Source organism: Asterias rubens, chromosome 12 (assembly GCF_902459465.1).
Source record: "Asterias rubens chromosome 12, eAstRub1.3, whole genome shotgun sequence".
NCBI lineage: Eukaryota > Metazoa > Echinodermata > Asteroidea > Forcipulatida > Asteriidae > Asterias > Asterias rubens.
In genome coordinates this window covers 12,026,666-12,051,677 of record NC_047073.1, presented here as the reverse complement: position 1 = coordinate 12,051,677, position 25,012 = coordinate 12,026,666, and the positions used below count along the sequence as shown (strand labels likewise).

The 25,012-nt window shown below is 37.6% G+C and overlaps 2 protein-coding genes across 2 annotated transcripts in view; one reads left to right on the top strand and one right to left on the bottom strand.

The window, feature by feature from the left end:
- LOC117297377 (ciliogenesis and planar polarity effector 1-like) overlaps positions 1-14,708 on the bottom strand; it is a 65,116-nt gene extending 50,408 nt beyond the window's left edge. Inside the window, exons 1-8 of the mRNA XM_033780370.1 lie at positions 14,576-14,708; positions 13,033-13,168; positions 10,505-10,642; positions 9,002-9,228; positions 7,499-7,608; positions 6,455-6,715; positions 3,465-3,647; positions 1,082-2,248 (exon numbers count right to left, since the gene is read on the bottom strand). Of these exons, the coding sequence (XP_033636261.1) occupies positions 1,082-2,248; positions 3,465-3,647; positions 6,455-6,715; positions 7,499-7,608; positions 9,002-9,228; positions 10,505-10,642; positions 13,033-13,168; positions 14,576-14,659 (2,306 nt within the window). The 5' untranslated portion in view covers positions 14,660-14,708. The remainder of the gene's footprint in view (positions 1-1,081; positions 2,249-3,464; positions 3,648-6,454; positions 6,716-7,498; positions 7,609-9,001; positions 9,229-10,504; positions 10,643-13,032; positions 13,169-14,575) is intronic.
- Positions 14,709-21,330: 6,622 nt separating this feature from the next.
- The window catches only part of LOC117297691, a 36,803-nt gene continuing 33,121 nt past the window's right edge, over positions 21,331-25,012 (top strand). Inside the window, exon 1 of the mRNA XM_033780838.1 lies at positions 21,331-21,657. Coding sequence (XP_033636729.1) covers positions 21,510-21,657 — 148 coding nt within the window. The 5' untranslated portion in view covers positions 21,331-21,509. The remainder of the gene's footprint in view (positions 21,658-25,012) is intronic.

The window sequence follows — 25,012 nt, the reverse complement described above, 5'->3', positions numbered from 1 at the left end:
CATGTTGTTACCGCAAAACTCTCTTATTTTAGCAATACTTTGGGTTTGTTTCTTTGTGATACTTTTAGGGGGACGATCTTTGGAAGTCGAAAGAGAACACCCGCCTAATTGCAATACGGTGCAACAATGACACGCAAACTTGACACTTGCAACGGCTGGTAAAGCAATACAACCTGACATTTGAAACCTTTTTTGTCAAATACTTCTTGTTAATAGAGTTACATTTTGGTGGTTTTTCTTTTTTATAAAAAAAATATATATATATATACCATTTATGATTCCGCATCACTAAATTATGCAAACCATTCAGCAGCTTTGCTCCTCTAATTGCTATGAATTTAAAACGTTTGTGAAAAATTTAAATTATTCTTTAGTTGAATCACCCATTCAAATAGCTATGAATTTAAAACATGTGTAAAAGTAAAAGTTTTCGATTGGTAGGATTCTTATCACACATTCAAATGGCTTGTTATAAATTTCAATGTTCTATTCTTTATAACTTTTGTTTCACCTTAACTTTTTTTTTCAGTTTGAACTTGTTGTGAAAATTCCACTGCTAAAAACACTGCTGAAAAATAAAGATTAAAATGTTGTGATCCAGATATGACAGTGATTGGTAGTCAGGTATCTGGATGTTGATTGTTGATATTAAAGGCACTGGACTTGTTTTGTAATTTTAAGACCAGTATGCCAATCACCATTATGGTTATCCCAACATATGCATCAAATAACAAATCTGTGAAAACTTGGACTCAACTGGTAATCAAAGTTGCCAGAAAATAAAGAAAATAATTGGCTGCACAAATGTGTGTGCTTTCAAATGCCTAAAGGAAAAACAAATGAAAAGGGCTTCAGTTCAGGCCTGAAGTTTTTCAATATTTGAGAGAGAAATTACCTCTTTCTCAAAATTTATGTTACATCAGATGGAGCCGTTTCTCCCAATGTTTCATACTAACAAAATCTCTCCATTGCTCATTAGCGAGTAAGTTTTTATGCCAACAATTATTTTGAGTAGGCCTACATGTAATTACCAATATTGTCCAGTGCCTTTAAACAATATTAAAGTGGAATCTATTCTAACCTTTTAGCCGGTGTGTGTCCGACAGCTATGACAACACAGTCCACTTCCTGTTGGTTTATCCTCCGCTCACTACTACTTCCTCTCGTTAACCTTGTCGTCCCACTGTCCAGTGACCCTCTCATCCTAACACTATCCTGACACATGAGGGCGCTCTCCACTATGTCCGCCCTGTGATAAGGGAGCTGTCGATAACTCACTGTCGGTTGATCAGATTTGGTGAAGCTGTAGATATTACTCAAAAGTTTCTCACTGTACTGTAGGATACTGATACACCATCTAGGTGCCGTGGTTAGGTAAGTGTGGCCGGAATGTCTGAGTAGGGATTTGACCGTTCCGCTAATAAGCCTCAAGGCTGTGGGTAAGCTACGATGCAACTGGGAATCCCAATACAGGGTGGTCGTAGCCGCCTTGAAGAGATTCAGCACCATATAGACTGCGGATAGATCCTGCAGAGTACGCTGATGGCGACTAGCTTTTAGGACGACTACAAACAGATTGATTAAGGATCTCGCTGTATACTGAAGCAGATCTTCAGTTTCATTTGTCCATCGTCCCGTATGAGACACAACCAGTCCCCACGCGCTCATCAGCGACCGTTGTGCTCGATCAGTTATAACTGCCTGGCCGTCTGCATTCGATAACTTCACTGGTTGAGTATTTTGCAACAGGGTGGAATCACCAAACACAAACTGCCCTTCCTCCATCTGGCTAAACCGATCGGCATAATCGGCAAAGTCACTTCCCGCCGTGCTCATCAGGCCATCTTTGTCGAGACTATCTGTTCTGACTTCATCCAGAGATAACGTCCTCTTGGATCCGCCTCTATCCAACCCTGGTTTCCCTGATGAGACGCTAGCCTGAGCCTGTAAGGTTGATAACCCTCTCAGTCTGTTCCCTTCAATACCTTGCTTCTCCAGCAACAGATTGACTGCAGTCCGACCCTCACTCAGGAACTCTCGTACAATCCCCGCACAGGATAGACCCGTAGGTAACTCCATGACTGTCACGAGGTAACCATCTGATATTAAGAGTAACGGGAGACTGTGGTGAGTGGCTAGTGAGTATCTTTGGCGTTTCTCATCAGCTTCAGATCGGAGAGAACTCGAAGGAGACCAAGAATCTTGATTGCTCTTTGTGAATGACGAACTTCTCTGCTTAGAGCTCGGTCTATTGTGAAGAAATCAAACAAATGTAAAAGTTTCATTATACATCTTTAAAGACACTGGACACTATTGGTAAATTGTCAAAGACCAGTCTTCTCACTTGGTGTATCTCAACATATGCATTTAATAGCAAACCTGTGAAATTTGAGCTCAATTGGTTGTCGAAGTTGCGAGATATGAATGAAATAAAAAACACCCTTGTCACACGAAGTTGTGTGCTTTCAGATGCTTGATTTCGAGACCTCAAGTTCTAAACTTGAGGTCTCGAAATCAAATTAGTGGAAAATTACTTCTTTCTTGAAAACTACGTCACTTCAGAGGGAGCCGTTTCTCACAATGTTTTATACTATCAATCTCTCCCCATTACTCGTTACCAAGTAAGGTTTTATGTCAATAATTATTTTGAGTAATTACCAATAGTGTCCACTGCCTTTAAAAGTAACCGAACATGAGAAACCGCCACTTGAAACAATTACAACAAATTTAATAGATGTTAAATTTGAATCGGGGGATAAAGAATATTAATTTTGGGTTTACCCTTACACCGATTAAATCAATGTGGATCCGCTGCTAAAAAATAAGATTCGAACTGCCTGTAGCCACCGGGCAATCTCTGTGGTATAATTGGTAAGACATCTGCTCTAGAGTTGCAAAGGTCATGGGTTGGAATCCCACCCAAGTATTATGCCTTTGTGTTTTTTCACAAACGTCGGGAAAGTACTTAGTATACAGTGCTAACACACATCAGTGAATATGGGTAAAACCAAAATGAACTGCATACATCTTAAGCAGGATTTGAAACTCTGCAAGATGGAAGTATCACTAGGAGAGGTTTGCGGTAACACCATGTGCATATCTCTATTGAGTGGTGGTGGTTCTGAAAAGAACCGGTGTTTAACGACTCCCTGTTTTGATCTGTATGCTTTGATCGTCTTCAGAAGGATGCTGGACTCTGTTAGACTCTGCTGGAACTCAACAGTCCAGCATTCTCCTGAAGACGATCAGAGCAAACTGATCAAAACGTTGAGTCGTTACCATTACATGGTGCTAAGGGTTAGGTCTCATAATTCAAACTTCGGCCCACTCACCTCGCAGTAAATACTTGGCGCTTTGTATCTTTTGGAAAAAGGCACGTTATAAATATGGTTATTATTCTTACCAACATCTTATTTTCCTACTTAAAACAAGTCAAGATGGCTATTGTCAATAAAAACACTTACATGAAGGTCACAAGCGGGTGGAATGGTAGGAAGTACCCAGGTTCAAGCTCTGTAGAGCAGCCATAACTCTGGATCAGAACTGGCTCACCAAGACGTGATAATAACGAGAGACAACCTTGTTTAGTAAGACAGGCTAAGAATAAGTCATCTACCGTCCAAGCTATATCAGCCAACCAGTAAGACCTGCCAACAACAACAAAACACTCAATCTAAAATAATAATCAGTTTTTTATCACCAGATTCATCATTTCTTTACCTTAATGGACCTACATGTACTGTAAGGATTCACAGTAATTGAATAACAGACACCCAGTGCACATGTTGAAAAGAAACGTTGCGCCACAGCACCTTGTAACCTATTTCATGGAATTACTATGTAAAAGGAGTGGGTCTCATAATTTAAATGTAGTCCCACAGATATTGCAGAAAATACTAAATGTTGAAGCGCCTTGAGCATAAAGCATGAAATTTGGTCCTTGGATAAAAAGTAGGAAATGGTTTTCATCCTCAAAAGTAGGAAATGGTTTTCATCCTCAAAAGTAGGAAATGGTTTTCATCTACAAAAGTAGGAAATGGTTTTCATCCTCAAAAGTAGGAAATGGTTTTCATCCACAAAAGTAGGAAAGGGTTTTCATCCTCAAAAGTAGGAAATGGTTTTCATCCACAAAAGTAGGAAATGGTTTTCATCCTCAAAAGTAGGAAATGGTTTTCATCCACAAAAGTAGGAAATGGTTTTCATCCTCAAAAGTAGGAAATGGTTTTCATCCTCAAAAGTAGGAAATGGTTTTCATCCTCAAAAGTAGGAAATGGTTTTCATCCTCAAAAGTAGGAAATGGTTTTCATCCACAAAAGTAGGAAATGGTTTTCATCCTCAAAAGTAGGAAATGGTTTTCATCCTCAAAAGTAGGAAATGGTTTTCATCCTCAAAAGTAGGAAATGGTTTTCATCCTAAAAAGTAGGAAATGGTTTTCATCCTCAAAAGTAGGAAATGGTTTTCATCCTCAAAAGTAGGAAATGGTTTTCATCCTCAAAAGTAGGAAATGGTTTTCATCCTCAAAAGTAGGAAATGGTTTTCATCCTCAAAAGTAGGAAATGGTTTTCATCCTCAAAAGTAGGAAATGGTTTTCATCCTCAAAAGTAGGAAATGGTTTTCATCCACAAAAGTAGGAAATGGTTTTCATCCTCAAAAGTAGGAAATGGTTTTCATCCACAAAAGTAGGAAATGGTTTTCATCCTCAAAAGTAGGAAATGGTTTTCATCCTCAAAAGTAGGAAATGGTTTTCATCCTCAAAAGTAGGAAATGGTTTTCATCCACAAAAGTAGGAAATGGTTTTCATCCTCAAAAGTAGGAAATGGTTTTCATCCTCAAAAGTAGGAAATGGTTTTCATCCTCAAAAGTAGGAAATGGTTTTCATCCACAAAAGTAGGAAATGGTTTTCATCCTCAAAAGTAGGAAATGGTTTTCATCCTCAAAAGTAGGAAATGGTTTTCATCCTCAAAAGTAGGAAATGGTTTTCATCCACAAAAGTAGGAAATGGTTTTCATCCTCAAAAGTAGGAAATGGTTTTCATCCTCAAACGTAGGAAATGGTTTTCATCCTCAAAAGTAGGAAATGGTTTTCATCCACAAAAGTAGGAAATGGTTTTCATCCTCAAAAGTAGGAAATGGTTTTCATCCACAAAAGTAGGAAATGGTTTTCATCCTCAAAAGTAGGAAATGGTTTTCATCCTCAAAAGTAGGAATGGTTTTCATCCTAAAAAGTAGGAAATGGTTTTCATCCACAAAAGTAGGAAATGGTTTTCATCCTCAAAAGTAGGAAATGGTTTTCATCCTCAAAAGTAGGAAATGGTTTTCATCCTCAAAAGTAGGAAATGGTTTTCATCCTCAAAAGTAGGAAATGGTTTTCATCCTCGAAAGTAGGAAATGGTTTTCATCCACAAAAGTAGGAAATGGTTTTCATCCTCAAAAGTAGGAAATGGTTTTCATCCTCAAAAGTAGGAAATGGTTTTCATCCTCAAAAGTAGGAAATGGTTTTCATCCTCAAAAGTAGGAAATGGTTTTCATCCTCAAAAGTAGGAAATGGTTTTCATCCACAAAAGTAGGAAATGGTTTTCATCCTCAAAAGTAGGAAATGGTTTTCATCCACAAAAGTAGGAAATGGTTTTCATCCTCAAAAGTAGGAAATGGTTTTCATCCTCAAAAGTAGGAAATGGTTTTCATCCTCAAAAGTAGGAAATGGTTTTCATCCTCAAAAGTAGGAAATGGTTTTCATCCTCAAAAGTAAGAAATGGTTTTCATCCTCAAAAGTAGGAAATGGTTTTCATCCACAAAAGTAGGAAATGGTTTTCATCCTCAAAAGTAGGAAATGGTTTTCATCCACAAAAGTAGGAAATGGTTTTCATCCTCAAAAGTAGGAAATGGTTTTCATCCTCAAAAGTAGGAAATGGTTTTCATCCTCAAAAGTAGGAAATGGTTTTCATCCACAAAAGTAGGAAATGGTTTTCATCCTCAAAAGTAGGAAATGGTTTTCATCCTCAAAAGTAGGAAATGGTTTTCATCCTCAAAAGTAGGAAATGGTTTTCATCCTCAAAAGTAGGAAATGGTTTTCATCCTCAAAAGTAGGAAATGGTTTTCATCCACAAAAGTAGGAAATGGTTTTCATCCTCAAAATAGGAAATGGTTTTCATCCTCAAAAGTAGGAAATGGTTTTCATCCTCAAAAGTAGGAAATGGTTTTCATCCTCAAAAGTAGGAAATGGTTTTCATCCTCAAAAGTAGGAAATGGTTTTCATCCTCAAAAGTAGGAAATGGTTTTCATCCACAAAAGTAGGAAATGGTTTTCATCCTCAAAAGTAGGAAATGGTTTTCATCCTCAAAAGTAGGAAATGGTTTTCATCCGCAAAAGTAGTTATCGCACTCCAAGCTAATATCCTACCTGTTTATAAGAAGCCACTATTATTAGTAGTGTATTATTACTTGTATAATATTTACCTGATCTTATTGGTCCTGATGTTATCCTTCCTACATCCACATCCTTTCATATCAACACTGATCGCTACTGAGCCCCCTACAGACATGAATAGCACACGTGTGTCTGCTGGAGACCGTTGATTGACCGCTATGGCCAAAGTTTGACCGCTATGTGAGTGACTGATGAGGTAGGCTCCATGATGCCTGACGGGCTCACAGGATTCAGATAGCTCTGAGAGAGGATAGGACAATGTGGACCACTTGGCAGTGAAATGGGATTGGCTGCAAAACAAAAACGACCATTTAAATTAGTTATTTCGTACTATTTGTAAAATTGTTGTGTTAACTTTCAAAGCTCAACATGTCAAACTCCTGTTTATTTATCTCCATTATTTCCCTACTCGGGCTTTGCTCACCATTATTCCCCTACTCAGATCATCTCAACAGTCATTGCTTACAACAACTACAAGAGCTTCTCCCATTTTTTATGGTCGATGATCATTCTCTTACGCTGCTTCATTTCTTTGGAATAGTCTTCCTGCACATATTCGCCAGGCCAGTTCTTTACACTAGCTTAAAGTCTCTGTTAACACTCATTTGTTTTAAGCTGCTTATTTGTAATCTGCTAAATTGAAATTTATCTTTCAATCATTGAATATTTTATTGTATTCTTTATGCGCTAAGAGGCGTTTGCACTAGGTGCTTTACAAATGTCTTTATTATTATTATTATCCTTACAGTTTGACACAAACACATATGCACACTTTGCACAGTTTGATTGTAAAGTTGAGCATGAATAACCAATGATGTATTGTGTGAGGGACATGTATTAATAATAATAATAATAATAATAATAATAATACCATTTATATAGCGCCTTTTCCTAAGGTTACAAAGCGCTCAGAGAATGACAGGAAAAAACTAAAAAAAGGAATGCAAACAAAAACCAAGAGGAAAACCACGACTAGGCAAAGCTAGCAGCATTTAGCCAAGAAAGTCCCGCGCAAAGCCTGTCTCTCTGTTTACACAGGGTACCAGCTAAATATGTGGTATAATTATGCTCACTTTGTTGTGTATAAATGATAAGGTTCCAAGCAGCGTAGAAAGACTGAAGAAATCTGAATGTTGGACCGATGGTTGAATACAAAGGAGCATATACAACATGAACCCAGAACCTATGGAAAAAACATACAATGTCAAATTATTGAGAGTTAACTTGGTTCTTCTTGTAAAGTTAGTTCAACTCCACAGCCTTAAAGGCACTGGTCACGTTTGGTAATTGTCAAAGACCAGGGGCCAATTTCACAGAGCTGCTTAAGCAAAAAATTTGGTTAAGCACGAAAAAAACCTTGCTTATTTTAGACATTTCACTGCCCAATATGTCATGCCATTCACACTGCTTGTGACTGGTATTGGACTGTTGTTTACTTAGCATAACAATTGAGTGGAGTGTTAGCCGTTATTCTGATTTTACTAAGCATGGATTATTTTGCTTTAAAGCAGAATTTTTTGCTTAAGCAGCTCTATGAAATTGGCCCCAGTATTCTAACTTGGTGTATCCCAACATATGCATAAAATAACAAATCTGTAGTTGCAAGAGAATGAAAAAAGCAAAAACATCATTTTTGCATGATTTTGTGCCTGAAGTCCTTTAAAATATTTGGGTGAGAAATTACCTCTTTCTCAAAAACTATCATACTTCAGAGGGAGCCGTTTCTCACAATGTTTTATACAGTTAACAGCTCCCCATTGCTTGTTAGCAAGTAAGTTTTTATGCTAACAACTATATTGAGTAATAACCAATAGTGTCCAGTGCCTTTAATTGAAAAACAAATTTACAAGGCCGAATTTGCTGAACAAAAATGACTTAATTTACTCAAGTATTGCAAGCTACGGTGGTTTGAATACAGATTAGTCCACAGAATACTTGGAGTCAACTCATTCTTAGCCAAAATCGGTAAAAGGGATAACAGTCTTTGTGCATTCAGTCAATTTGAGAGTGAGACGCTGGTTCATTTATTTTGTAGATGCAAGTATTCACCTATGTTTTGGACCCAATTTGGGGATTGGATAGGGAGTACTCCTAATATTAACATTCGCTTAGACAATGAGGCTATCCTTTTTGGTATTACAAAAAAATCTTGGAGTGCTCTTAATCTGATCCTTCTTTTGTGGCGTTTCCATATCTAAAAAATGAAAATGAGTGAGAATAGACCCTCCCTTGCACGATTAAAACTGGATTTAAAGCTTTATTATACTTTGGATAAACACATCTCCATCACCAATGATTCCACTGTTAATTTTCACAAAAAATGGGACTCTTGCAAACAATTGGTTCAAGGTTAACATCGTATTTTGTATTTGTTTATTTCTTTGCTGTTAATATTACGTATTTTCAGCGTGTTTGTAATATGAGGAGTGGTCTTTTAAAGTGTGAATAAAAAGATTCCTCCATGGGAAAAAAAAAAAAAAAAAATACAAAAATACTTCCAGATGGGTTAGGAGAAACAGAAGCAAAGTAATTACTTTGGTCTGTAGACCTGCCTCCCCACATCTTAGGGTACTTACTGAATCCTGAAAGAAGATTGCTTTTATGGCAGTATCTTTGCAATCTACACTTGGCAATGTCGCACCCTCACACTCAATACGAGACCATGTGCCGTTTAAAATATGTTGCTTGGCAGAAGAGAGTAGCAGTGATTGGTCGATTTCCCACATATAGAGTTCGCTCTGGCCAATCACAACCAGGATGTAATTGGCATCACTTGACAAGAATACTTGAGGTGCTGAGGTACCTGAGTGACATTGATTGGAATATAAAAATAAAATGCATATCATTCAACATTCAAACAAGAAATAGCATTCAAATAAAATTACATTGGCATCCAAACATTTTGCGGGAGTTTCTAATGTTCTATGATAACAAAAATATATGATGTCAGGTTAGCACCAATGTTGACAGTAGCCACGGTGGGCAGTGCTGGGCGGGCCTGCCCAGAACACACAAATTTTGCCCAGAACTCTGAGCAAAATACACTGTGCCACCCAGCACAGACTTCCCCTAGATTAATTGGTCTGAGACACAGCTAATGATAAGGAGTATCAAATGTCACAGGGAAAGAACAGTCAAAAGTTAATTCAACTTGTTGATGGCTCCAACATAAACAGTTTGGAAACCTGGCATCATGCCTGAAGCTTACATTACAGCAATAATGGCCTATAATTAAACATGAGTAATTCTGCTCGCCGTTGGTAGGCTTAACAAAAATTGATTTATGGCCAACCACTAAAACCCTGCCTAATACAACAACAAAAATGGTCAACAAAGTACCATTGTGATTTGTAATGATACTTGATAAGCAGCACCAAATTATGAAAATCTTGGTAAGAAAATGATAACTTTACCAACTCCTTTCCCTATGGCAAGGGACAGATTTGACACTAAAACACTCAATAAATGATACATTCTGTTGTCCGTGCACTGGTACTCTCACGCCTCGACTACTGCAACTCCCTTCTCACTGGACTGAAGCAACACGATCTCAACAGCTTACAAAAACTCCAAAACAAGGCCGCTCGACTGATCCATAAGAAGCCAAAGTATTCCCATGCCACACCTCTGCTCACGGATCTACATTGGCTTCCAGTCGACCAGCGGATCAATTTTAAGACGGCATTGAACATGTTCAAAACTGTATCCAATACTTTCCCATCCTACATTTCAGACACACTAGATCTCAGCAAACCCAAACGTGAAGGTCTTTGATCTCAATCCAATCTAGTAGTACCTCGATCCTCAAGGAAGTTTGGAGACCGTGCATTCTCCATCGCTGGTCCCCGCAACTGGAACTCACTCCCAACAAACATCCGGAACGCTTCTTCTGTAGAACAGTTTAAAGGACTTTTAAAAACACATCTGTTTAATCGTTCCATCTAATGTGTTTTTGATTCTAGTCATTTTCTCTTTTGGGTTTTTGGTTGCATTATCCCTAGCGCTTTGCATCCTTTGGAAAAGGCGCTTTATAAATTCGGTTATTATTATTATTTATATTATTATTATTTCCTGGTCACCTGTAAATGTCTTGTCTGCAGCTTTTGTCGTCTTATGAGTGACAAGTTGATCAATTCCTGGCACTGTCTTCAACGAGTCTTTGTCTTTGTTATAAATGAGTAAATTGCCACTCTCCAGAAGACATAGTAAATAAGCACCTACCAAACAAATCATAAAGACATGGTTTAACTCAAATGCATAAAGAGAAATAATACTGTGATAATTTGGGTAAAAACAAGGAATAGTCTGCACCTTTGGTATGAATTACTCAAAGACCAACCAGTATTCTCACTTCGTGTATCCCAACACATGCATAAAATAACAAACCTGTGAAAATTTGAACTTAATTGGTCATTGAAGTTGCAAGAGAATAACGCAAGAAAAAGAAAAAAAACCTTCAGGCCAGAAGTCTTTTAGTATTTGAATAAGAAATCACCTCTATCTCAAAACCTATGTAACGTACTTCAGAGGGTGCTGTTTTTCACAATGTTTTATACTATCAACAGCTCTCCATTGCTTGTTACCAAGTAAGCTTTTATTTTTTTTAAATGGCAAAACAAAATGGTGAAACATTTAGATTTCAACAGTGTCATTATTTTGGCCTTCAATCTGTGCATTCAAGCTGCAAAGGAGCAGCCAGCAGCAATGTATGATCTTAAAGACAGTGGACACTATTGGTAATTGTCAAAGACTAGCCTTCCAAGTTGGTGTATCTCAACATATCGGAAAATAACAAACCTGTGAAAATTTGAGCTCAATTGGTTATCGAACTTGCGAGATAATAATGAAAGAAAGAAACACCTTTGTCACACGAAGTTGTGTGCTTTCAAATGCTTGATTTCGAGACCTCAAATTCTAAACTTGAGGTCTCGAAATCAAATTTGTGAAAAATTACTTCTTTTTTCGAAAACTATACTACTTCAGAGGGAGCCGTTTCTCACAGTGTTTTATTCGATTAACCCCTCCCCATTACTCGTCACCAAGAAAGGTTGTATGCTAATAATTATTTTGAGTAATCACCAATAGTGTCCACTGCCTTTAAGGGAGACACATGCATGTATCCAAGTAAGGGCAATGTGCAAAGAGGACCCTGGTTCAAATTTGAATTCCTTTCTTTTTATAATTACAATGTATGCAGTGTGAAACTACAATAAAAAAAACCTTCAAGCACTATATAGCGCAAGGTGATACCAACGCTTTACACAAAATACTAAAATAATTTTTTACTAAAAAACAAAAAGTCTAAGAAAGGTGAGTTTTCAGTGATGCTTTGAATTCAGTAAGAGAGCCACGATGGATTGGATAAGAAAGATGTTTGGAACAGTTGCATAAAAGTTTTTGGCAGACATGGCAGATGAAAAAAGTTTGAGGTTTTATGAGAAACATGGTATTACAGCTGAAACAGAGTGTGAAATTAGTCTGGTATTGGGTGATGCTTCAAAGGCAGTGGACACTATTGGTAATTACTCAAAATAATTATTAGCATAAAACCTTTCTTGGTGACGAGTAATTGGGAGCGGTTGATAGTATAAAACATTGTGAGTAACGGCTCCCTCTGAAGTGCCATAGTTTTTCGAGAAAGAAGTAGTTTTCCACGAATTTGATTTCGAGACCTCAGATTTAGAACTTGAGGTCTCCAAATCAACCATCTAAACGCACACAACTTCGTGAGACAAGGGTGTTTTTTTCTTTCACTATTATCTCGCCAGTTTTATGACCGCTTGAGGTCAAATTTTCACAGGTTTGTTATTTTATGCATATGGGAGTTTCCAAGCAAACATGGACAGGACACCAAAAAATCACAACTTTCTCACCACTTAGAAGTTAAAAATAGCTAACATATGAAACCAATTTATTTTTAGTTGTTGACAAGGAGTGAACCCAATTTTGCCAAATAAGAACTCAGCTTGGGCTCCATGTAGGCGTGGCTACATTGTCTGGAAAACTGTAATGCGACTGACCGTAATGCGACTGACCATGGTTTTGCCATGTATACCTAAAAGTTCAAGTTGCTGACCATTTATAAGTATCCTGTTGGATACTCATGTATAAGAGTTGTGTGTTACATATAGTAACACTTTCGCAAGCTTTTTGATATAGGAAATGTTTGAATTGTGACAAGTGTGTTTTTTACCATGTCCTTTTTGTGTAATGCGACTGACTGCTTTTTACAACGTTATAACATCCAGAGTACAAAGCCCACAACATTTCTAATATCATCACTTCAAAGCCTTGGGTGTCAAGTACAAATCAGTCTTTAAACTTAGTGGAAAGAATATCTCACATAGAACTTCCAGCGCCAAGATCGAGAAATGACACAGAAAAGTGTTATGCGACTGACCGTGGAATTGCCCATATTGAGATACACCAACTGTAAAGGCTAGACTTTGACAATTACCAATAGTGTCCACTGCCTTTAATGCTTTCATTATTTTCATTCCAACATACATATCTTAACTTGCAACCATATACATTGATTTCCCCTTTATAATAAACTAATAAAACAGTCGTAAAAATACAGTTCAGTAGTGTTAAGTGTATTTGTTACCATTTGGTGAGACACAAGATGCTACAAGATGAGTAAGATGCGATTGTAATTTTACAATCTTCTTCTTGCTGGTGTTCTTCCCACTCTGACATAGCACCTTGATACGATGAGAGTCTACCAGTAACAGGTCATTTATCTATTAAGGAATGCATACAATTAGTATTAAGTATCACAATCAGTGTAGTAGCTAGACCAATTTTAGTGGTGGGCTCTAAATCTACCGAGGATGAGCAGATCAACCAAATTTAGATATGGGGCCATCATTGCTACAATCTCTGATGGGCAGCACAGTGTATTTTGCTATAAGAGTGCTGGGCGAAAATGCCTAGTTCTGGGCAGGCACGCCTGGCACCGCCCGGCACCGCCCTGCCCCGGCGGTGTTGTGCTATTAACAAGCACACTTTTCTTCTCATTACATTACTGTGGGAAGAATTTTATTCCTTTCTCAAACACTTAGGCTAGTATTCTTAAAGAAACTTCAACAGTGTTGATGCATTCTTACACAATGTTGTTCTCAATTTTAGGTTTTATTTCCCACACTGGGTTTTGGGGTAGTTCTATGCAACTTTCTGGGGGTTATTTAAAGGAAGTTTGTCTTTATTTATAAGAAAGACACACCATGATGCTGAAATTTCTGTAGTCTTGTCATGGGCAAAGCATGATTTAAAAACACAGCAGCCGATTTCACGAAACCCGTCCTAACTTAGGATTGGTTCAATGCGTCCTACGTATTTGGATACGGACCTGAACCCATACTAAGTCCTAAGATTAATCCTAAGTTAGGAAGAGTTTGGTGAAATCGACAAAGTCACCTTTGGTAAGTTTTCTCATTAAAGACAGTGTGGACACTATTGGTAATTGTCAAAGACTAGTCTTCACAGTCGCTGTATCTCAACATATGCATAAAATAACAAACCTGTGAAATATTGAGCTCAATCGGTCATCAAAGTTGCGAGATAATAATGAAAAAAAAAAAACCTTGTCACACAAAGTTGTGTGCTTTCTGATGCTTGATTTTGAGACCTAAAATTCTAAACTTGAGGTCTCGAAATCAAATTCGTGGAAAATTACTTCTTTCTCGAAAACTACATCACTTCAGATGGAGCTGTTTCTCACAATGTTTTATACTATCAACCTCTCCCCCTTACTTGTAATCAAGAAAGGTTTTATGGTGATATTTATTTTGAGTAATTACCCATAGTGTCCACTTCCTTTAATTGTATCCCATTCCCAACCGATGTATAAAATATTCAATTGGTCATCGAAGTTGCAAACAAATAATGAAAGAAGAAAAAAAACCTTGTTGCACAAATTTGTGTGCCTTCAGATGCCTAATGAGGCTTCCAGGCCTGAAGTCTTCTTGTGTCCGATATAAATTACCATGTTACTTCAAAGGGAGCCATTTGTCGCAAATAGTCGCAATGTTTTGTACAATCAAAACCGCTCCATTGCTCAACATCAGTTGTTATGCTATTAATTATTTTGAGTCATTACCAATAGTGTCCAGAGCCTTTAAAGTGTAATAAAGATCTATTCATTTTACCTGATTACCAAGCCATGTCAACCTAGGCCAAGGTTTCTTGGATTTAATATCAGGAACATGGGTGACAGTCAGATCCAGACGCATGATGATGAAGGTATATTACTACTGATTTACTACTTCACACCAGTAGTTCAAAGGATGTACATGTACTGGCAACTCTGTCATTATCAAATTATAACAAAAAATATATAAATACAAAAGAATGTCATTGTTACTAATTAATAAATATCTTGGTATTTATTAATGGGAGTAACAGTGTGAGGAGCTGGTCTTCACTGCGTGGTTATGAACTTGATTTGTGGCTGTCCGCTTTTAATGGACCTTACCTTCCCTTAATATGTGTTTTATTATTTATGTAGGGTAGGGATATTTTATTTTAATAGAACATTTTTTATGGGGGTTTGTTAAAGAAAAGTATCAAGATCGCCATATGCTCAGCTCCATCAATGCGTTAAGCCGTAACGTATAATTGTATATAAATAGAGTATAACGTTACTACTGACTGTATGTAGGCCCATCTTGATGCGCATTCATCACTGTAGAATCAATGACTAGTGACAGTGACATACAGATACACTACAACCAGCACAGGGCCCAATTTCATAAAGCTGTAAAAGCAGAAAATACTGCTAGACTAAATTTCAGTGGGGCAACAGTCACAACTGTGTAAACTTTTAAAATGTAATATTGGTAACCTCAACCTGTTTTTGTTTTAAACAAACATTTTCTGTGCTTAGCAATTTTTTGTGCTGACAGGCTTTCTGAAATTGGGCCGAGGTAGGACTCCCACGACACGTTGCAAATATACAACGTGACGGAGTCCAGAGTATAAAGGTCCTGCCGTCGATTTCACAAAACTCTTCCTAACTTAGGATTAATCTTATGACTTGGGACGAGTCCCAACCTGTCATACTGTAGCATGCAGTCGACCTTAAGATTAATCCTAATTTAGGCAAATTACTCGTCCTAACTCGAGTTAAGACGAGTCCTAACTCTTTGTGAAATCGACGGCAGTACCATTGCGGAAAAAATTATACAAAATGTATTCAGATTTCTACCTTATTCAGGAAGCTAAACTTTACTTAATTCTTTATGTCCTGAACTAGTATCAGCCTAATGGGTACAATTTCTTTTACTCCTTGGATGAAATTATTGGTGAAAATATATACTGGAAGTTTGCGCAAATAAATATACACATTGCCAAAGCGCTCACTGTCAAATGAGGAGCATGCAGGTCTAACTAGTAGGCCCCCTAAGTAGTTAGCGATCAAACTTAAAGTCACCTGGAAATTGAATTTTTTTTTCTTTCAAACATAAGAGTATATGCTTACGAACAATAAAACAATTTTTTTAGTATAGTTTGTTTGTCACGATTTATATTTTTAAAAAATATATAAAGTTGTTTGGGGGGCTGACTCCGCCTACCCCTTTTGTGACGTCAATCGAGGCAGACTTTGCCTGCAATGCGTATAGTAAACACATGTGCAAAGTACATGTACGTCCAAGTCGTGAGTTTGTACATTTCAAAAAGTGTTTTTCTGCATTCAGCAGCAATACACCTGGTCGGCATTTTTTGAAACGCACAAACTCACGACTTGGTCCGTACATGTTCTTTGTAATTGTGTTTACTCTATGCATTACAGGTAAAGTCTGCCTCGATTTACCTCACGAACAGCGCCCTCTCGGGTCGGGGTCTACTCTTAAATTTGTAAATAACATAAAAACTGATTTTTTTTAAACTTGAGTTAACTGTTTATTCACATTCCACTCATCAAAACACATACATTAGTGACAAAAGCTTTATTTTGAAAAAATACCACTTCCAGGTGACTTTAATGGCTAGAGCTAGCCCAGCGATTTCACCTCATTCCATGCCTCTTGCTTGGCGCGTATCAAGTAGTTGTGATAAGGTCCATGCCCTTATTAGACCACCTTGTTGAGCTGTAAATGGCTCTTGGTCTCTCATCATAGTCCACCTTGTTGAGCTGTTAATGGCTCTTGTTTAACATCGGTCTTACTTCATCACAGTCGCTGTGATGGGAGACCGAGAGCCATTTATGATTAACAGCTAAACAAGGCTGGTGTGCTATGCGCTTATGAGCTGAAAGTACCCTACTTACGATCAATATCGGTAAAACTATGAATAAATTGTAGTCAAAATTTTGTTTGAAAATTGAATTGTTATGTAAACAAAGCTTTATTATAATCATGATTGGAGGAAAACCCCTTCGTCATCATTGCCATGATTGCAGTGGCACTGATGACGTCCTACCATCATGACTGGTCCATCATGACCATCAATGGCTAGTGGCTACACTACACCCATGACAGTGACACCCAGCCGTACACAATGTACACTAATAGTATACTGTTGAGTTCGGTCAGAGAAAAGTAAGTGAGGGTTTTTAATTTCATCATGGTCGGAGTTCCCAATAAATAACCAATTCATTTCAAAGATCATTCCGGATAACTTTCCGTAAGGCGCCACCACTTGTTCACTCTTTTTTTACAAAAAGGGATATCTCATTGAGGTAAATTAGATACTATATTATTTCATATCGAATGAAAAAGTGGTGGCGCCATACGGAATCTTTTCCATCATTCCTAACATAAAGAAACAACAATTGAATTGAAGAATATTAAATTATGCATCGCTTTTGTTTGTTGCAATACCGTATCCTGGTGTCATGTGTTTTCAGTAGGATAACAGGAAAATTGTTCACAATCAAAAACTAATTTTTTTTTTTTCAAATCATCTATCAAATTTTTGAACAATAACACTTTCACTTCATGGTATGTTGAAATTTGTTAAGTTTTGGTTTTACGTTGCGAGAGACAGTCCGCCATTAACAGTGCTTATGCATGCACGACATTGGAGCAACGTCATATGTTTTCACACCTTTCATTGGTTGGTATTTTATTGAATATTCAGAAGCTAGTATGGCGTGCAAAACAAATCCAAAATATTATTCAATAACTACTTAACAAATTTAATTACATTTTTGTCCTAAGGCATTATGGCTACTTTATTAGAATCCAGAGATATCATAAGGCATGAAAGTAAAACACCCCAGCCCCCCACTTCATAACAATCCGTTTTCCCCCATTTCAGACTAGTAATTTTTGGTTTCAGGAGATACGAAACCAATCTATGATATTTTCTCTTTAATGTAGACTTAATATTTATTACGCTAATCAGAATTTGTTACAGTATGCATGAGTAAATCAAAAAAAAAATTGTTGTAATTTTCACTTAAAATATTTTAATATTTTCCCCACATTTGCACACCATAGAATCCCAAATAGTAACCACCTCACGTGATCCATCTAGTGACTAAAGCAGAATGAAACTCAATCTAGCAGATAGTAATTTTGTTTTGTACTTTCGAGGTTGGATGATGTTTCTTTGACTCATTTGAAAGTTGGCATAATAATGCACTAGTGATTAGTACCAAAAATCAATCATTTTAAAAATGTTTGAGCATAACCAAAGACAGTAAACTTTATTCTCAGCATGATTAAGCCTGATGAAAATACAGACCGTGAGTAAACTGCATAGCTTCTGTCCACCGGTGCAGCTTGCACATTTTCGCGATAAACGGGAATCAAAATTGGGGACCGAAAACATATGAGGGTCGATAACGTATATGACGCTACGACGTTCGTTTTTTACTTCCAACTTACCATTCATCTGGATCATGCTGATCATCAAACGTTCTGTCTATAGTGACGTGACTATTTTATTATAACTAAAAACCTTGAAATCGTGACTGATTCTTTTAATGATAGAGTAGGACCATAGTCATAGTGGACGACGAGAGAGTTGTGATACTGTGTGCGCAGCCATTTTAAAAACAGTGTTTACTAGACTTGATTCAGTCGCTCAAAAGAAACGTCGCAATTGCAAACCCTCTTTTGCATAATTATAAACAATACGCGCGCGGGACTGACTCAATCGAGTGTCAGACGGTCAGACTGGCCTCTGACAATTGGCTGGTTTTCTCTTGAACCAATAATGGAATACATTTTGATGTATAAACGAAGTATACGCCTACTATGTCAAGGGCTGATTCTTGATTCTATCCGCAAGCTCTCACTCCGGTGGTTACTGCCCCCCCCCCGCCCCCACCCCTTCACCACCATCGCCCCTAGATTTATATTTACGCACAGCGATGATGACTATAGCTAGACCACAGCGCAAATAAACAAACATGTACGTAGCTAGCTCTATGGTAATTGTTATGTATGTCCTTCAGAGTTATATGCTGCCACCACTCGACTCGAAGTCAACTATAGTACTGATGTGACGCCCCCCCCCCCCCCCCCAACTCTCCTTCAGGTTTTATTGTTTCCCCAGATGAAGGTTCGAGTTTCTCACAGGATTGACCGTAGGCTAGGCCCATAGAATCTCTTGATTCTAAATTTAAAAGATAGACCTCCCACATGGCTTACTATGTACAATCTGTGTCATTTTCGGAAGCTTTTGTTCAGAACAGTACTAAATGTATCTCACTAAACGGCTGCCGGTGTCAGATGCAATTGTGTCCGCCATGCAATACTGTCCGCTCCGGACACTTTTGCATATGCAATCGTGTCCGGGGCTATGCGAAAACCGTCCAGTGGACATGTACACGACTCTACATGTAAGCGAGCGTGCATGCGCTGAACCTACGTAATGCACCATGAATATTCACGTATTGTGATTGCAGCGAATACCCAACACCAACGGCCGAACATTTCCCATGTCATTCATTATTTTAAAAAAAATGCGCTTATAGTTAGCATGTAAAATAAAAAGGTAAAGGTGTTCCGTCGACCAAGGGCGTTTAGTTTACTACAAGGACGGTTTTGCACGGGGGCGGACACAACTGCATATGCAAATGTGTCCGGGCGGACACAATTGCATTATGCAGCAGCGTCCGGGCAGACACGATTGCATATGCAAAACCGTCCGGCGGACATTTTTGCATTTGCATCAATGTCCTTCGAATAGTATTGCATAGAGGAAATAATTGCATGCGACACCGGTAAAAAAAAATTGGCGATTATACACAGTTGTTTTTCAAAGCTTTTATCTGGATCAATGCTCATACTGCTAGGTAATTGTCAAAGACTAGTCTTCACAGTTGGTGTATCTCAACATAATGCATAAAATAGCAAACCTGTGGAAATTTGAGCTCAATCGGTTGTCGAACTTGCGAGATATGATTGAAAGAAAAAACACCTTTGTCACACGAAGTTGTGTGCGTTTAGATGGTTGATTTCGAGGCCAAACTTGAGGTCTCGAAATCAAATTCGTGGAAAATTACTCAATAAGGTTTGTTTGATAATAATTATTTTTTAGTAATTACCAATAGTGTCCACTGCCTTTAACGTTGCTACGACATTAGTTTTCATTTTCAAAATATGCCCCTATATCATCATGATGGAAAACAATTTTATTTTTGTTTACAAATGAGCGTTTCGACTACTAAGTTTTATTTTGATCTACTTGCCAGGAAGATTATTATTTTGAGAACTTGTCTTAACTCTAAAAAATGTATATTAGTTAAAACAACACTAATTAGTCATTTGAGACATGGATTTTGATGTAAGTTAGTCCAAACCATGTTTTGAGCATTTTTTTTTACAGTGTTACTTTATAAGTATTCTTCTAACACGAAGTAGATTTTCGGTATATTCGTGATTCTCACTACTATATCTGTCCAGCTTTTAGCTTTAGTTGAGGACGAGAGGGAACTTCTCGGTTGTGTTACTTTTCGTTCTCCTACCGAATTACCACATGTTTCAGTGTATTACTTACAGCACCGCTGCGTTTGGCTAAACTGCTTCACGAACGAGACCAAAGCGTACCGTCTCGAGACGCTCTTGCTCGGGTGCGGTCGCACGAGGAGATGCGTGCTGGTGGTAGACAACAGCCGCGTCAGACAAATTTTACATCACTACCAATCTCTTCTGGGGATCAGAAGTAGTTTATATTACTTACGTCTGATTTATATAAAACAAATATACACTAAGTCATGTAGTTAAATTGCTTTTAAGCTTCTCAGATCGTGAGGTTCTGCAGGTGGAGTGCAACAGTTTTATGTAACGTTATTGTTTCCCAAAAAGATATAACATATTATAGCGTGGCTAGACTCTGAATGCCGACAAGCTGCAGCGCCATTGCTGGTCGCGACAGCGCAATGTTTTGTGAGGGTTTTGTGTCGTTGATAAACTTTTTATGCGAATTAAGTGTCTATCTAAAGGATTTACACTTTAACTTTCTCTGAAAAGGACATTAGGCCTATTAAACGAAATTACGTAGAATATAAATAAAAATTATTTGAAAACCTGAAACTAAAGCCCCTATCAAACCTTGACGTTTTAGTCAGAGTATGCCGACGTATGAAAATAATAAATTGGCGAATACGGTGGGTTACGTCAAATCAGTTGTATGGGTAAGTTTTGTATTGAAACACGCTGAGTTGTACTTCCTATGAGGGAGTTGTACATCATCCTAGTTTTCAACGGCACCGAGGCTGACAATGGAGGCAATCGCCTTTTTTTCTCTCCGTGAAGCATCAGCCTGTCGATACAAAGTTTAAAATCGCACTTTATGAAAAGATCTTGTATTTCCTTCCTCCATGGTACCAGTGACGTACATCGTGTCTGATGATATTGCACTTCGCATGCAGTTATTGTTTGCGCGCCCTTTGTCGCACTAAGTGAAACTACTACCGTTGTGGTCGTAAGCCAATCAGGCTAGCCGACTGCGTCCCATCAAAACCACTGTATAACACAAGCTTCTAATCTCGTAGCGTCAGTGATCATCTTTCACCCGAAAGCAGTCATTGTAGTAAACCGCACTGGTCGGTAAACCGCATATTATTAAGACCGATCAAGCCACCAGAAGTTGCTTATCTCTCAAGTTTACTGTTGGAAGTGAGCAAAGATGCTGCAGTTTGTGAGATGGGCTGTGTTTGCTGGGGTTATCGGCATCGTCACGGCACACGTTCGGCTGGTATTTCCTCCGGCGAGAACCTACGCTTTCGATTTTCTCGATAATTTGAGAACGCAAGGTCCCTGTGGCATGCCATCATGTAAGTAGAGTCTATTTATTGTGTACGCGTTACATTTGCCTATTGATTTTCTTAACGATTTTGGTGGCCAAGTTAATTGTCAAGAGATGAATTCTAACTGCCCCTGAATTAAGAGCTTTGTGAAACTTGCTTTCCAGTCTGTGTTATTCTGTTCATCATGTGGACTTTTTGAATGGTCAAACTTTTAGAATGTCCATCTTTGCGTGGGCCTACTCGATGTTTTGCTATCGGAAATCCGGGAAAATTGTTCGTATTCGTATCCTGCCACATTTGTTTCACTCATTATTTCTTATCACTCCTTGTTTTTACCAGCTTGAATACCTCATTTTAGTAAATTATATACTTTATTTCATAACGAATGAAGAAGTGGTGGCAGAATAAGGACAATTTCCCGGAATCTGAATCTGACGGACGGTCAGCAAAACATCTTCATTGAAACGTCACACAAACTTTCGCTAGTGTAAAAGAAGACAATAAAGTGAAGACTCAAGTGAAGACTGAGGGCAAGACATAAGCTTTTAGATGTGGGAGGAAAGGCCCAAAGCCCAAAGGGGAAGGCCCACGCAAAAACCTAATCCGCTTATGAAAGTTGGTGGTTTACAAACTGTGGTCCCTGAGACAGAAACCTCTCAGCCATCATGAGTGCCAAATGAATAGCCCTGTGTGAAAAAAATGATTTAAACAGATTAATAGATAATAAAAATAGAATTTAGAAATGATAATGATTAAAAACGACTTTATTTTTATAATGTACAAAAAAAATGTTGTTGGAAGTTTTGAACAAGAAGAATGAAGAATGAAGTTGCTAATTCCAACAAAGTAATACAAAAAAGCAACGTAGGTTAATTTTATTGAATTATGCAGATTGACAAAGTCACTGTAATAATATTGTATGATTGATATTTTACATACTGTCCATATACATGTGCTACATGCCTACCAATGCTTGTAGAAATAAAACATCGGTAAGGTTGACAGAGTACAAATACAAATTGACAGAATGTGCATAATATAAGCAACAACTGAAGATGACCAGAGTGGGACTTTCCAGATGTATTCTTGCCCGACTTGCTATATTTCTCATTTAGAAACGAGTAAAACTATTAGATTTCATCTTGAATGATAACATTTCAATATTTGAAAACAGTGAAAATATGGAAGTTTTTTCCCTTTTTCAATGTGACTCTGATAAATATCCAAATGGAGGTCACATAAAGTTTTTAAGAGACACTTAGTTTATTGTTTTAATTTCATGTTTTATTTGAATATCTTTGGTACAGACATTATGGTTTTTTATCCAATAATTTTATGGCAGAACATTTTCTCAAATCAATTATAGTGTTACTGTTCAACATGTATACATTTTGACACACAGTAGGTTCTCATAAAACAAGAACATTAATACCAGGGAACTGTCGAGAAACTTCTCAAAAGTAAAATATTTCTTTTGGATTTGTAGCATGAGATTATCAGATTTAATTTATTTGGATATGAATATATTTTGTTCTAAAGATGAGCATGACAAAATTGTGGTCATTTCATTTTGTAAACTGCTGTAAGTGTTATATTGGCCTATAGTTTTTGTTTTTAGTTTCTTGTTATCAAAATCCTCCAATCTGTTTAATGCATGTTGTGTAAAGTACAGATGTTATGGATAAATCAATGACATGGCACATGGTATGAGAATGTACATAATGACATGATGGGAACCACCTTGAGTGGTCTTTGATCCCTTCATATTCAAATACTAAGCTCCTTCAGTAGCACCTGGGTAAAATTCGTCTAGACACAGGGCAGGGCTCACAATTAACACTGGACGGCAAAGCACCAGGCCAGTGGTTTTAGTGTCCAGGCCAGTAAACTTACAAGTCCAGCAGTCTTGTGTTCACTTGGTGTATCCCATCATAACCATAAAATACTAAGCCTGTACAAATTTTGGCTTTATTGGTCATCGAAGTTGTGAGAAAATGATGTGAAAGAAAAAACACCCTTGTCGGACGAATTTGTGTGCTTTCAGATAAGAATAAAGACTTCTAGCTAGAAGTCTTTTATTATTTTGATGAGAAATTACATGTACCTCTTTCTCAAAAACTACGTTACTTCAGAGGGAGTCGTTCCCTACAATGTTTGATACTATAAACAGCTCTCCAATGCACATGAATACCAAGTCAGTTTTTAAGTTAATATTTGTTTTGAGTAATTACCAAACGTGTACCTTCCCTTTAAGTAATAAACTCAATTCATTTTTAATATAAACTAATAAATACAAATATCCTTCAATTCTGTTGAGTATTGACTGCCCATAAGAAAAAATAGATAACCCTTCTCTGAGTGCTTGTCCTAAAAACAGCTCAAATGAGAGACTGTACTACGAGATAGTGCTCTTTTCATTTTGATTCTGGTCTACAAATTCTCTGGTCTATAGTAAAAGTCTTTTTACGCTGTATATAAATTAGTTTAAAACATCTTTTTCTTGTAAGTACAACCATAGAAAGGCCACATTAGATGAAAGCAGAAGATCTTTTTCAAGCTGCACTATTGCCCATGTCTTATTTACTTCAGTAAGGCAATGGAGGCAATTGCTCCATGCCCCCTGGTCACCACCAATGCCAATACCAGGGTAAATAAGGGCCATCTGTGGCTTGTGTGTAATTCCAACTCTATGAAACTGAGCCCTGCACATGCCTCCCAATTGGGTCTTAAAGGGAAGGTACACATTTGGTAATCACTCAAAACAAATATTAACTTAAAAACTGACTTGGTAACGAGCTGTGGAGAGCTTTTGATAATGTAAAACATTGTGAGAAACGGCTCCCTCTGAAGAAGCATAGCTTTTGAGAAAGAGGTAACTTCTCACTAAAATAATAAAAGACTTCTAGCCAGAAGTCTTTTATTCCTATCTGAAAGCACACAAATTCGTCCGACAAGGGTGTTTTTTCTTTCACACCATTTTCTCACAACTTCGATGACCAATTGAGCTCAAATTTTTACAGGTTTTTTATTTTATGCTTATGTTGTGATACACCAAGTGAGAAGACTGGTCTTTGACAATTACCAAATGTGTACCTTCCCTTTAAGGTGTGTGTTTATTTAGGAAGCTTTTATAAATGAAACTTCGGCTGACTATGTACACATGTACCTCCTGGTACCTGTGCATTGAATGTCCCTTAAGAAATCCTAGCAGTAACAACATCACAAATGAGTTTCATTCAAATGACAGGAATACGATATGCTGAAACAGGATTGTTAATACTATCGGGTAGTTGTAGTTTTAGCGTTTTTAATGTAATCATGCGTAGTACCAATTACTAAATGAGACGGCATAAATTCAGCCAGTGTGGTTCACAGCCCCAAG